Source organism: Ovis canadensis, chromosome 12 (assembly GCF_042477335.2).
Source record: "Ovis canadensis isolate MfBH-ARS-UI-01 breed Bighorn chromosome 12, ARS-UI_OviCan_v2, whole genome shotgun sequence".
NCBI classification, from domain to species: Eukaryota; Metazoa; Chordata; class Mammalia; order Artiodactyla; family Bovidae; genus Ovis; species Ovis canadensis.
Window position 1 is genome coordinate 87,221,431 of NC_091256.1, and position 12,937 is coordinate 87,234,367.

Consider the following 12,937-nt stretch of genomic DNA (forward strand, 5'->3'; position numbering starts at 1 on the left):
AAAGGCTATGTTAAAGTAGTTTCCAAAATGGGAATTCATGACTCCCAGAATGAGCATGTTTTGATGACTTTGTCATGAATTAATGAGGGAACCAGTAAGATAAAAATCAAAATGTCAAAGGACAATACAATTATATACACAAATACGTACGCATAATAGATAATGCATGTGGGCTTCCGTGATGGGTCAGTGGAAAAGAATCCACCTTCCAGTTCAGGAGACATGAGAGATGTGGGTTTAGTCCCTGGGTCGGGAAGACCCCCTGGAGAAGGGCATGGCAACCCACTCCAGTATTCTTGCCTGGAGAATCCCATAGACAGAGGAGCCTGGCAGGCTACAGTCCACAGGGTCATGAAGAGTCAGATCTGACTAAAGTGACTAAGCACGCACGTAGGAACATGAGCCCGTTATTTCCAGCAGGCAATAGATTCCAGGATGTTGCCGAGAATGCCTGGAGTGGGCTGGCAGCCTGGAGACGTTACAGCAGTTCAGAGGTGATTCCTTCACTGGATGGATCTCCTGGTAGACGCACATGTCGTCACAGCTACAGGGAGATGTGTTTTTGTCTCCATGATACTGTTGTTCAGAGCCTATGAAGGCAAGACACAGGGCTGACTGCTGAGTACTGACATTCCAATGAAACGTGACTTCTCATAGTTAACCTACTCATTCGCCAACAGGTAAACTGAATGCTTAACAGCAAAAGCCATTCAGGATCAAAATCAATAGTACTGCTGTGGTGACTTTGGATAAGTAAAAGACACATATATGCCTAGGAGCCAGTGCTCCAGTATTTGTTTCTGCCTAATTCATCAAAGCCAAGTTTTCAAAGATTAAAGTTTTGATTCAAAAGTACTTTCTAACAAGATTCAAAAATTGTTTATTAAACGTTAAGAGGTATACAAAGCTTCCTATTTGCATTGCTAATTGACCTCTTCCAAAGCTGGTTGACGTTTTTGGCTCTTTTGAAAAATCCTTATGATATTTTCTTTTTAAAGGCAAATTGATTAGCTCTTGTGGGAAGAGACACACTTACCATATAGGCCGCTTTCTCCATATTAGCTGCAGTCTGCTGAGCAGAACAAAATAAAACTCATTTTATCTTTCTTGAATATTAACTATGTATCTGATTCCATGCACAACACGCACAGTGTAGTTAAGGACCTAGACACTTTAAAGTCTTTTTAACCAGCCCCATCACAGCCCTGGATTTTATTTGGTAGTAAAGTTCTGCTTAGCATCTAACAATTTGTACTGGCTTTTATAGGCATTCCTTAACATATAAAGTTGTGTTTTTAAACAAAAGAGCCACACTCTGAATTCACATGTACTTTCCACTGACTGCTGTATACAAACCTCCTGGACAGCATTTGGCTTGCCTTCTGCTAAGTCATGAATTATTGGATGAGGGCAGCAAGTGTTGGCGGGGCAACCGGAGTTCGGCTTCAGTGAGAGGCAGTGGAGAAATCACACGAGTGCTTGGGTACCAGAGTCCTGGCCTTTCTTTCCTGACGTTTATAGAGATGCAATTTTCCTATGGCCTGAAGTGATTTATTAGCCAAGCAGCAGCAAATCTAGCCATAGCGAGTTTTTTTCCAACACTAAATTTATTGCCACCACCCCCCCACCCCCGTACCCTCTGGCACAGATCTTATCTCATGAATGAGCACTGGGTAGAAATGGAAGATGGATAGGCACGCTCCTTACAGCGCCCTCCCGCAGGACCTGCGGACCAAAGAGTGATCCGTGTCCAAAACAGCACAGTTAAGCGTCTGTAGCTCAGTTGGCCTGAGCACCTCATGAGTTTGGCACGGACAAGATACACGGACTTTTCTAAAAAAGTGTTCTTGAATGAAATGAACAAGATGAACTGCAGTGACTGTTACTTTTTTCTCCCTAGGTACCTCCGATTACCCTCCACCTTCTGTGGGAATGAGAGGACCAACCTCACTTGCTACAACGGTGGCAACTGCACGGAGTTCCAGGGAGAAATGAAGTGCGCCTGCTGGCCAGGTTTTACGGGGGAACGGTGAGTCTCAGCAGAGCTTTACGGGAGGCCTTCCAGGCCGGACAACAGTGAGACGATGCGAAGTGTGTTTCTTCTCCGCTTTCTCGTCTCAGTTCCCATAGGAAAATCTGTGCTTTAGTATAGGTCTGGCCAGAGTCAAAATAAAAAAGAAAAATTACCCTTGAGGTCAAAGTCAAGGACACTTTATGAGCCAAGACTTTAACTAGGGAAATATGTCTCTGAAAAATGTGAAATGTGATATTTTTTTCTTAGAAATACTTCTGGATTCATGTTTCTTTCCCACTAACTCTAACACATGATGCAAACGTGGGTGTTGTTGAGGTCAAATAAAATATACCTTAAAGACTGCCCCGTGGACTTACCTAGAACACTCAAAGTATACGCACCTTATCCAGATGACTCTACTGTTCCCAGAGAAGCCCTGTCTCCTCCGTACCTAATGCTGGGATTGTTGATGTGGAATTGATTACTGCTCTCAATATATGACTTGCTGAAAATGCAGGCATGTTTGTATATGCATGTGACTTGCTGAGGTGAGTTCAAGGGCAAAAATGTGCAGGTGTGTGTGCTAAGTCGCTTCAGTCATGTCTGACTCTGTGCAACGCCCCCAGGCTGTAGTCTGCCAGGCTCCTCTGTCCATGGGATTCTCCAGGCAAGAATACTGGAGTGGACTACTATTCCCTACTCCAGGATATGTCCCTGACACAGGGATCAAACCCGCGTTTCTCATGTCTCCTGCCTCGGCAGGTGGTTTCTTTACCCACTAGTGCCGCCTGGGAAGTCCAAAACAGTGCACACCCGGTAGCTTTTGTCAGATTCCCAAGGGGATCAGTGTCCCCAGAATGGTGACAAACCGAGACTCTACAAGATACACTGTAGCAGCAGAGAACAAATACTTGGCCATTTGCTAGCACTCTGCCAGGCACCCTACAAATATTGTCTCTAATTGTCTTTATATCCCTTCTGCAATTTGTGTAAACTGAAGCTTTGAGAGGTTAGGGGAGAGGTCAGGTGTCGATTCAGATTGTGCTGCAGCCAAGTCAGGCCACCTTCAGAACCTCTGCCCATCTGCAGGATGTTTCTGGCATGAACATATGACCAAATCTTTACTTGCAACAACTAAAAGAAAAGGGAAAGAGTTCTCCTCCATCTCTTATACCATCCAGGGCTAGATAAATTGTTCTTTGATCAGGCTCCCTCCATTGAACAAATTAGATCAAATCCAACACCTTGGACAAAACGATTTTGACCGAATTAATTTCCCCAGAAGAGTAGTCAGTAAAATAATGGGTGCATTTTTGCCCCATGACAACTGCAGTTTGGATTAACTGGAATTTCCTCTTTTTCAGCTAGTGCTTCGGGCACCACACAGACATAGTTCTTCCGTCGTGTTGGCAAACAGCAGGCAGTGCAGCCACACCTGCATTTTTCCCCTCCAACATTCAGTGACAAGGCTGGTCCTTGCTTTCTTGGTCTGCTCTCAGTGGCTGGCTCTACGCAGCACGGGCGGTTGGAGAATCTGTGTGTATGGAGGGGTGTGACCTGAAGTCACATTCTGCTTTTCATGGCACCGGTTTTTTCCGTGCATGCACCATAATAATATTGTTAACCCAGAGACCATTTGGTTGGCCTCTGATTCCATCTCCAAAATACTGCAAAGATTTTCTTGTCCGGAAATTTGAACAATGCTTTATATATTTAAGTGCTGGTTCCCTTCTGCCTTGATGGCACAGTTTAATGCTTACTGTTATTATTCAGTTAATTAACTGATGTCTAATGACGACAGCTTAGACCTCATCCAGAGTCTTGGATTATTTTTCTCTGCTGCTTGCATGTTGTCCCTGTTTACAGTAAATGTCTCCCTTTCCTCCAACATTGTTTTTTTTTTTTTTTTAAAAAGAGTATCTGACATTTAACCTCCAAATTGTTGATTTCAAGTATGGTAAGAAAAGCAAGCTCAACATTCTCCTTCTTCTCCCAGGAATCGTTTCACCAAGATAAACTTCTCCACTGAAAATGAATTTCTAACATAGTCCCCAGGTGTTCCATGGATTCCATGCTTTCAAAGTCCTTCTTTGCCATTAGTTATTTCACTGGATGGCAGTGGATTTATTTTTTTAATTTCCTGCCCATTAATAACTTCTAACGAAAGCTCCAGTAATGATTGTTGTGTGTATACTGTGTACTATTCAGTTCGAAAGAGAAGTAGATAAGCAACAGAGAAAGAATAACTAGGGGAAAAGCGGAAAGCACTGGGCAGCCTCCCAAGGACCAGGGGGTGAGGCTTCCACAAAGCCCAGAGATGTTGGAAAACTGTCATGTAACAGACCGCCTCCTCTGCCGTGGGGTTCGACCTCCAGCTCTGTGCCGTCACCCCGGCAGGCTATGCGTGGTGGATGCTCTGAACGCTCCAGCCCACCCAGGGCAGGGAGGACTTGGCAAGCCCCCTCCAGTCATTGAGCTCTGCTCTGCTCCAACCAGAGAGGCCTCCTCCAGCCCGGGAGCCTGAGCCAAAGCAGGGAAACAAAATGTCCCAGCTATGCTTGGTATCCAGCGGGATAAGGAGCTGTTTTTCTGGGATGCAGTCTTTTTTCCTTTATGCCTTGGGGAGGCCCTGCCCCGCCCACCGCCTCCTCTCTTCATTTCTTGAGCCTGGGGATTAGTGGATGACCCAGGCGCACATGCTTACCTCTTCAGAGGTGGGGAATGAAAAACTGCTTGGAGTGGACTTCACCTCTATGAGCTGCTCTGCAGAGACTTTTGAAGCTATGATTTTGTATGAATTTCCCAAAGTCAGGGAGATGCCTCAGTTACTGCTCTATCCCGAGACCCAGTGGAGGTTTTGGCATGTGCTCAATATCTACTCAGTAAGGGACTGGGCAGTTAATCAGTGAATGCACAGAAAAGCAGTTTCGGTAGATGGAAAACCAGGTGAAAAGTGACAGTGCTCCAGGGAAGAGGGCAGTTTCAGTCACCTTAGAACTGGCATCACTTGTTTTTGGAAAATTCTGGCTTTTGAAAATCGTTCTGCCTGGACTTGGAAAGGTTACAACCTAGCTATGAAACCAGTTTGTTAGCGAGTGCAATCTTCTGATTATCTACTTTGGCTTTTATTAAAAATGGAATCTCCAGGACTTCCCTGGTGGTCCAGGGACTGGGACTCTGTACTCCCAATGTAGGGCGCCTGGGGTGTGATCCCTGGTCGGGGAACTAGATCCCATGTGCTGCAGCTAGGGGCTCACAGGCAGCAGCTGAAGATCCCACGGCTGCAACCTAGGATCCTGCTAGCCACAGCGAAGAGGCCATGTGCCGCAGCTGGGATCTGGTGCAGCCAAATGAATGGGCGGTAAAGAGCCTGCCTGCAATGAGGAGATGCGAGAGATGCAGGTTCGATCCTGGGTTGGAAAGATCCTCTGGAGGAGGAAATGGCAACCCACTCCAGTATTCCTGCCTGGAAAATCCCATAGAGAGAGGAGCCTGGTGGGCCATAGTCCACAGGGCCGCAAAGAGCTGGACATGACTGAAGTGGCTTAGCTCTCATGCATTTTACACATATACATGTATGTATGTATATATATATATATATATATATATATATATATATATATATATATATATGTAAAATGCAATTCCCAAGGAAAATAATCCAAAAGCCCCCAGAATACACCAAATACATTTTCCTGCTTCTTATGGGCTTCTCCCCTTCGCCTGGCACACCGATGCTTTAGAACCCTCATAGCCCCAGGTCGGCTCTGTAGACGCTGGGTTTGAAAAACACAGCTCCCTCTCCTGGTCCCCACGTACCCCAATGAACCGAACTTTCACAAGGTGACAACCACACTAACTCTTGAGGGGGAAACTGAAATTGACCTGTGCATGGCTCCATTTTGCTTTAGTTTCTAACGATTTGCACCAGTTTTCTCATTCTAATTAACAGTGTGCATGTGTATACACATTATTTTCATTAAAACCAAAATCCGTGAAAGGCATTTGGAGGGCTGTCTCCCAGCTGCCGGACACGCAGGAAGGGCGTGGGGATTGGCCGGTCCCACCGTGCTGGGGAGGCTGAAGCGCTCCCTCCCTGGTGGTGTCACGGCCAGTGTGCTGAGCCGGGGCCCGGTCTCTGCTGTTTCTGTCTTGAAGGTGTGACAAGGACATCGATGAGTGCGCGTCCGACCCCTGCCTGCACGGCGGCCGCTGTCACGACCTGCTGAACGGGTTCCGGTGCACATGCGCGCTGGCCTTCGCCGGGCCGCGCTGCGAGCTGGACGTAAGCGGCCTCTCCTTCTACGTCTCGCTGCTGCTCTGGCAGAACCTCTTCCAGCTCCTCTCCTACCTCATCCTGCGCCTGAATGATGAGCCCGTGGTCGAATGGGGAGACCAGGACGATTACTGACTGCGTCTGAGCGCTCCCAAACCTGAAACCACGACTTTCAGGATATGCCTTGAAATTTAATCATCTTGAAAACTAAATTCAAGGCCTATTTTAAGCATATTGCAAAGCACTTTACGAGTGTAGCAAATATTTACTTATTCTGGCTCTAAATGCAAAGCGATATTGTTCTCAATACAAGCAGAAACGTCTCCTTGCCGAGAATATTGGGTACAAATATGCCATCATTCTAAGCGCATCTGTGTCTGAAGGACCCTTGCGGTGAGAGGGTGCTTCCTCCCACACCTGCTCTTGCGGGCACCTTTATAGTGTAAGTCACTCTCCCTCACCCTCATCCTCAGTCAGTCTTGTCCTCTCATTCCCATCTATTATTCAGGACACAACAGTTTGAAATTAGATTTTTTTAAAAAAATTTTATCCATCTATGCTGTGTTGCCAGTTCTCCGGTAAGTTAAAAATATGTATAAAGTGGAGAATCCCATGAAGTCCCTCAAAATGTAGAAGGAATCTTTTCTGATATAATTGGTATCAGTTCTCAAGTTACTCCTTACCAGTGTAATTTATAATTCCACAAAACCTTTCTTCTTCAGAAAAAATGACATAAAACTTTTTTCTGTTCCTTTTTTCCTGCAATACTTTCTATATGAATAACTTTTTGTTAATTGCTTATAAATTTATGAGCTTATTGACTTTCCTATCAAATGAACTAATCGCAATTGCTTTTTCAATACATATTTTAAAAAGAAAGACATGCTATTCTATAGGTATATACTAAAAATACAATTTATAAAACTTGAATTTCCTGGAGGCCTATTTTTCTAAAATCTGCAAGTAAATTTATCCTCTCAACTATATTTCTGAAAAGAAAACATACTGCAGCTGCTAAGTTGCTTCAGTCGTGTCTGACTCTGTGTGACCCCACAGACCTATATTATAATCAAAATATATTTGGCACAATGATTTTTTAATAAATAAGTACATGAAGTGATAGATTTACCAAGTAAATTAATAAGGTATGCAAAGATTAATATATATTCTTGCTTAGCTTTAGTACAGTATATATTAATTAGAAAGTAACTTTATTTACTAGTATTTTCATTGCTTCCGCTGACTTGCTGTCATTTATGCTAAGTGTCTGTGTGTGGACATACCTTCCCAAGGAGCCATGATTAGTGTTCATTTAAAGGGAAAATAGGTTGATCTTATGAATTAATTCAGAAAGCAACTATAATAGCAAAGGCCCGCCAATTATCATTTTGTAAATGCATTTGTGTCTTCAGGAGTTGCCCTGGTTTGAAAATGTGAGGGTGTTTTATCCATTGGGTGGTATCCAATACTCATTTAGTTCCTTCTTCTTCTTTTTTTTTTTTTTTTTGGTTAATAAAATTGTTTTCCTGTGGAAATTACAAGCTAAATTTAAATATAGCATGACATCAGAACTACAAAGTAGTATACTATAAAGGCAAAGGAAGTAAACTCAACCTGATTTTTCAACAGTTATAGAGGATTTTATGCAGCTGATCTGCTGCAAAGTTAGATTTCCTGACAAGAGACCTGGAGAAACCCTTCCTATCAATATTTGCTTTCCCAAATTATCTGAAGTAACCATAAAATTGATTATAGCCAAAGCCCACACATACAGTTTTCACATCTACTCCCTCTTGGGCATATCTGTAATTATGTACATACAGGTCATCCAAATATAACACGTTTCCGTCCAGATATCTTTCTGAGTCCCTCGCCATTTCTTCCTCCATGCAATTCTATTGTCAGTTGCTTTTCCGTTTCCCCATGTCTTGTCATATCTGACCTAAAATCCCTGTCCTTCTTCTCTGTCTTCTTCTGTATTTTCAGTTGCACTGTGTGTGACTACAGCTTGTGCACATTTGCACGGAAAAATAAAACCATTGTTTCTGTGTCTGTACTCCTCATCTTCTGATATCTGTCTTCATTTGCCTTGACTGTGTCTTGCACGCTAAGATGGCCACAAGTCTGGTGCGTGCGCAGGTATACACACACACACACACACACACACACACATAGCAAACACAGAAGAACCTGTGCTGATCACCCTGAATGGTGGTCTCTTCCCCCAGACATGTTCCTGCAGGTAGACACCCGTGCCCATCTAGGTCAAAGTTCCATGTACCTTCCCTCTATGTCCAGACATTCCTCTAGTTGGGATTCTCAAGTTGATGACATCCTTAATTGTTCTTACTGGGGATGTGCAGTGTCCCCGGTTAACCTGGCTCTTGAGAAGGGGCCCTCTCACCTGAGTGACAGAAATCTACACAGGCTCCTCTAGACTCTGCCTCTGAAACATAACCTATAGTGGTTGAGTTAGAAATGTTTCATTTTGCTCATTTTTAAGGTTCAGCATTTGAACTAAACAAGGCTATGTGTCTATTTTTGGCCATACCATTTCCTCCTGTGTGTGGATGTGGTTTTTATCACCCTTCTTTTTGGAGAACTGGGAAAGTTGAGAAAATAGGGAGGTTTGGAGAAATCAGTGTTTGGACAGCACAGAAAGACGAATTTAACACTTCCGAGAAACTTCTCTGGGCCAGGGATTGTGATAAGCCTTCCATAAACACATGTTTTTCACCGTAAGGGCAACCAATATCTCTCACCTTCCAAATTCTTCACTAAATTGTGTTTAAAGATCCCTTTGCCATATCTGAGCATTACAGCAGAAGTTGTTCAGCTTTAATTTTGCAAAATTTAAGTAGAGTCTTTTCTGGGAACGGTGATACATAAAGTTTGAGTTTAGTGATTTAGGAAGAATACCAGTGAAGAAACTATGAAAATTATTCTCAACTGCCAAAATCACTAGTAATATAGACTACTTCATTTCTCAACTTTATTTTTTGATTTATTCAACAAATGCTGATAAATACCTTCTATGTGCTATGCCCTGGACTAGAGAATTCAACAGTAGATTAGATGCAGCACATGCCCACAAGCTGAGGGTCTCATTGAGGATGTAGACTGGCAGAGGAGAAGAATTCCTGGGTCAGTGTTAGGATGGAACTCAGTGCCAGCTCTAGAGGAGTACAGAAGAGGGGCATTTTCACTTGGTCTTCAAGGCAGAAGTAGAAGCAGTGGCAGGTTTTATTTTCTTGGGCTCCAAAATCACTGCAGACGATGACTGCCACAAACGATGCTTGCTCCTTAGAAGGAAAAGCTGCGACAAACCTGGCGACAAAAAGCAGAGACATCACTTTACTGACAAACATCTGCATAGTCAAAGCTTTGGTTTTTCCAGTAGTTACGTACGGATATGAGAGTTGGACCATAAGGAAGGTTAAGTGACGAAGGATTGATTCTTTTGAACTGTGGTGCTGGAGAAGACTCTTGAGAGTCCCTTGGACTGCAAGGAGATCCAACCAGTCCATCCTAAAGGAAATCAGCCCTGAATATTCATTGGAAGGACTGGTACTGAAGCTGAAACTCCAATACTTTGGCCACCTGATGGGAAGGACTGACTCCCTGATGCTGGGAAAGATTGAAGAGGGGAGAAGAAGGGGATGACAGAGGATGAGATGGTTGAATGGCGTCACTGACTCAGTGGACATGAATCTGAGCAACTCCGGGAGACAGTGAAGGAAAGGGAGCCTGGCGTGCTGCAGTCCATGGGATCTCAAAGAGTCAGACACGACTAAGCGGCTGAACAACAACAATAACAACAACACCCTCATAAGTCCATCCAGGCTGTTGCAAAGAGCAGGGTCCCCTCATTCTCTTGACTAAGATGTTATTGCACAAGGAATCTTCTTGGCTTTGTGTGAGGTCTCTTGCTAAGGTGCACGGACTCTGGTTGTGGGGCACAGGCTTAGTAGCTGCTCAGCATGTGGGATCTTAGTTCCCTGAGCAGGAATTGAACCTGCGCTCCCTGCATCGCCAGGTGATTTTCAACCACTGGACCATCAAGAAAGTTCCCACAGATCATTTTAGGAAGCAAGTCTCTGTGTTACAATCTAGTTAACTTAACAAAAGACTCAAGGTGAATAATGAAGCTGATCACACCATGTTAACTATTATTTTCTTGAGTTATTCCTGTTGGTTTTTACTCAAGAAGAACTTTTAACATTGGTTCATCTATTAAAAATAGAGTCATGATTTAATGAAACAAAACAGTTAGTATGCAAGTGAATATCATAATGTTATCTAGTTGAATATAACATGAATTTAGTTTCTCCCAATTTTTTTCAAGAATTGAATGTATAGATTCTTTTACTTTCTTCTTGACTGACTTACATTGGGTTTGGGAAAAGAGGGTGCAGCTTATTGAATCCATTGCTGATCTTTTTTGTGAAAGTAAATGTAGAAAACCGGGCCCACTCCAGGGGATTTTATATTTGACCAAATTTAAATATCAAGAAAACTGACTTGAAATTGGTACTGGTGTTTTAATATTTTTCTACTTTAAACTTTCATGATTCATATATGTATTTTACAAATATTATTTTCCTAAGCTTGATAGAAAGAATTCTTTCCTTCTAAAAGGACATAAAAATATCATGGGTCTTATCTTCTTCTCACATTGTAATTACTGAGTCACAGATTGTTTTGTGTAGTATGGAAATCTATTGGAAACTAATTGTACAGAGGAAAGTAACATACTAAATATAGCTCCTCTGAAAACAAATAGGCTATTTGCAATGAAACATATTTAATCATTTAGAATATGATCATTTTATTGTTTGCCTGACTTTAGTTGCACATAAAACTCTGAATAATGTTATTTTAACTCAATTCCCCTAACATTTTTTGATAACCCTATGCTGAATAGCAAGACTGTGTTATGGAGATTTGAGGTATCCATATACTTGTTATTCAAAGTGGCAAATTACATATTAATTTTTGATGAATGAGTGAAATCACTCTAGTTCAATGCGTGCTCAGTCATGTGCAACTCTATGCAACCCCAGGGACTGTAGCCCACCAGGCTCCTCTGTTCATGGGATTCTCTAGGCAAGATTATTGAAGTGGGTTGCCATTTCCTCCTCCAGGGGACTTTCCCAACCCAGGGATCGAACCCCATCTCTTGAGTCTCCTGCATTGACAGGCAAGTTCTTTACCAACTGTGCCACCTAGGAAGCTGAAAAAAAAACTAGAGAAAACATTTATTTTAAAGCTCATATATTCCTTTGAAGTTTTCAATAGCCAGCATTATATATATCATGTATCAGTTCAGTTTAGTTCAGTCGCTCAGTCATGTCCGACTCTTTGCGACCCCATGAATCACAGCACGCCAGGCCTCCCTGTATAGTAGGTAATGAATATTAAAGAACCTACTGATATAACAAATGATGTGTTTTTGAGATGAGTTCAGAGTGGCATTTTCTAAGTGTGTGTGTGTGTGTGAAGCCTGTCCCACAGTTATGAAGATATAAATGATGGTACATATTAAGTACCGAAAATCTGTCCAGCTTTCCTACCAAATTCGCAGAATGGAAAAGCCTAGTGCTGGTCGTTAGTAGCCTCTTTGGTGGTGGAAGGCTCTTGAGGATCAGTGATCCGCTCTTTCCACCGTGCTCAGTCACTTCAGTCAAATCTGACTCTCTGCGACACTGCGGACTGTAGCCTGATGTCTGTGCAGGCTCCTCTGTCCATGGGGTTTCCCAGACAGGATTCCTGGAGTGTGTGTCCTGGTCTCCTCCAGGGGGTGTTCCCAAGCCAGGGATCAAACCTGAGTCTCCCATATCTCCTGAACTGCGGGCAGATTGTTTACCACTGAGCCCCTGGGGAAGCCCACACTCTCCCACAGAGGAGCATTATTTCCATCCAAGAACCAAATGCACAGAAACCCTGTTACTCATGTTGAAGTGAAATTGGATATAAATTGGCTCTTTCCTGAACCATTTTCCCAGAGGAAGCTTAGCTTCACAAAGACATGGGCGCTCACCTGTAACAGTCTCAGGGCAGCCCTCTGGGATGTATCTAATTTGACTTCCTCTTTGCTTTTAGGAGGCTTCCCTGGTGGCTCAGAGGGTAAAGCGTCTGCCTGCAATTCAGAAGACCCAGGTACGATCGCTGGGTTGGGAAGATCTCCTGGAGAAGGCAATGGCAACCCACTCTAGTACTCTTGCCTGGAAAATTCCATGGACTGAGGGGCCTGGTAGGCTACAGTCCATGGGTCGCAAAGAGTTGGACACGACTGAGCAACTTCACTCACTCACTCACTTGCTTTTAGGAAAGCATTCCATTTACAGCAGGATGGACAGGGCCCCTCAAAACCAGTGATTCTGGAGAGGAGTGTAAGCTCTCTTCTCTTCAAATATGGGTGTGTTGCATCATTAAAATCCATGCCTTCACCTCTTCTAAACCCAGAACAAGCTGACCACGGTTGCAACTTTGAAAAAAGACGTTTTAAAGAAAATATAATTCCTTGCTCTTTGAATTCTCATTTAATCCTTCTTTGCCAGGTCCAGGATGTATATTCTCAAAGTTGCCACTGAAGTCTTCCTTTCTCTTCTGCCCTCCCCCATCAACACTAGGGGGCCTTCAAGCTC

The 12,937-nt window shown here is 43.3% G+C and overlaps 1 protein-coding gene across 1 annotated transcript in view; it reads left to right on the plus strand.

The window, feature by feature from the left end:
- Window positions 1–12,937, plus strand: part of CRB1 (crumbs cell polarity complex component 1) — a 144,807-nt gene that overhangs the window by 108,949 nt on the left and 22,921 nt on the right. The window contains exons 10-11 of the mRNA XM_069544400.1: window positions 1,901–2,029; window positions 6,173–6,299. Of these exons, the coding sequence (XP_069400501.1) occupies window positions 1,901–2,029; window positions 6,173–6,299 (256 nt within the window). The remainder of the gene's footprint in view (window positions 1–1,900; window positions 2,030–6,172; window positions 6,300–12,937) is intronic.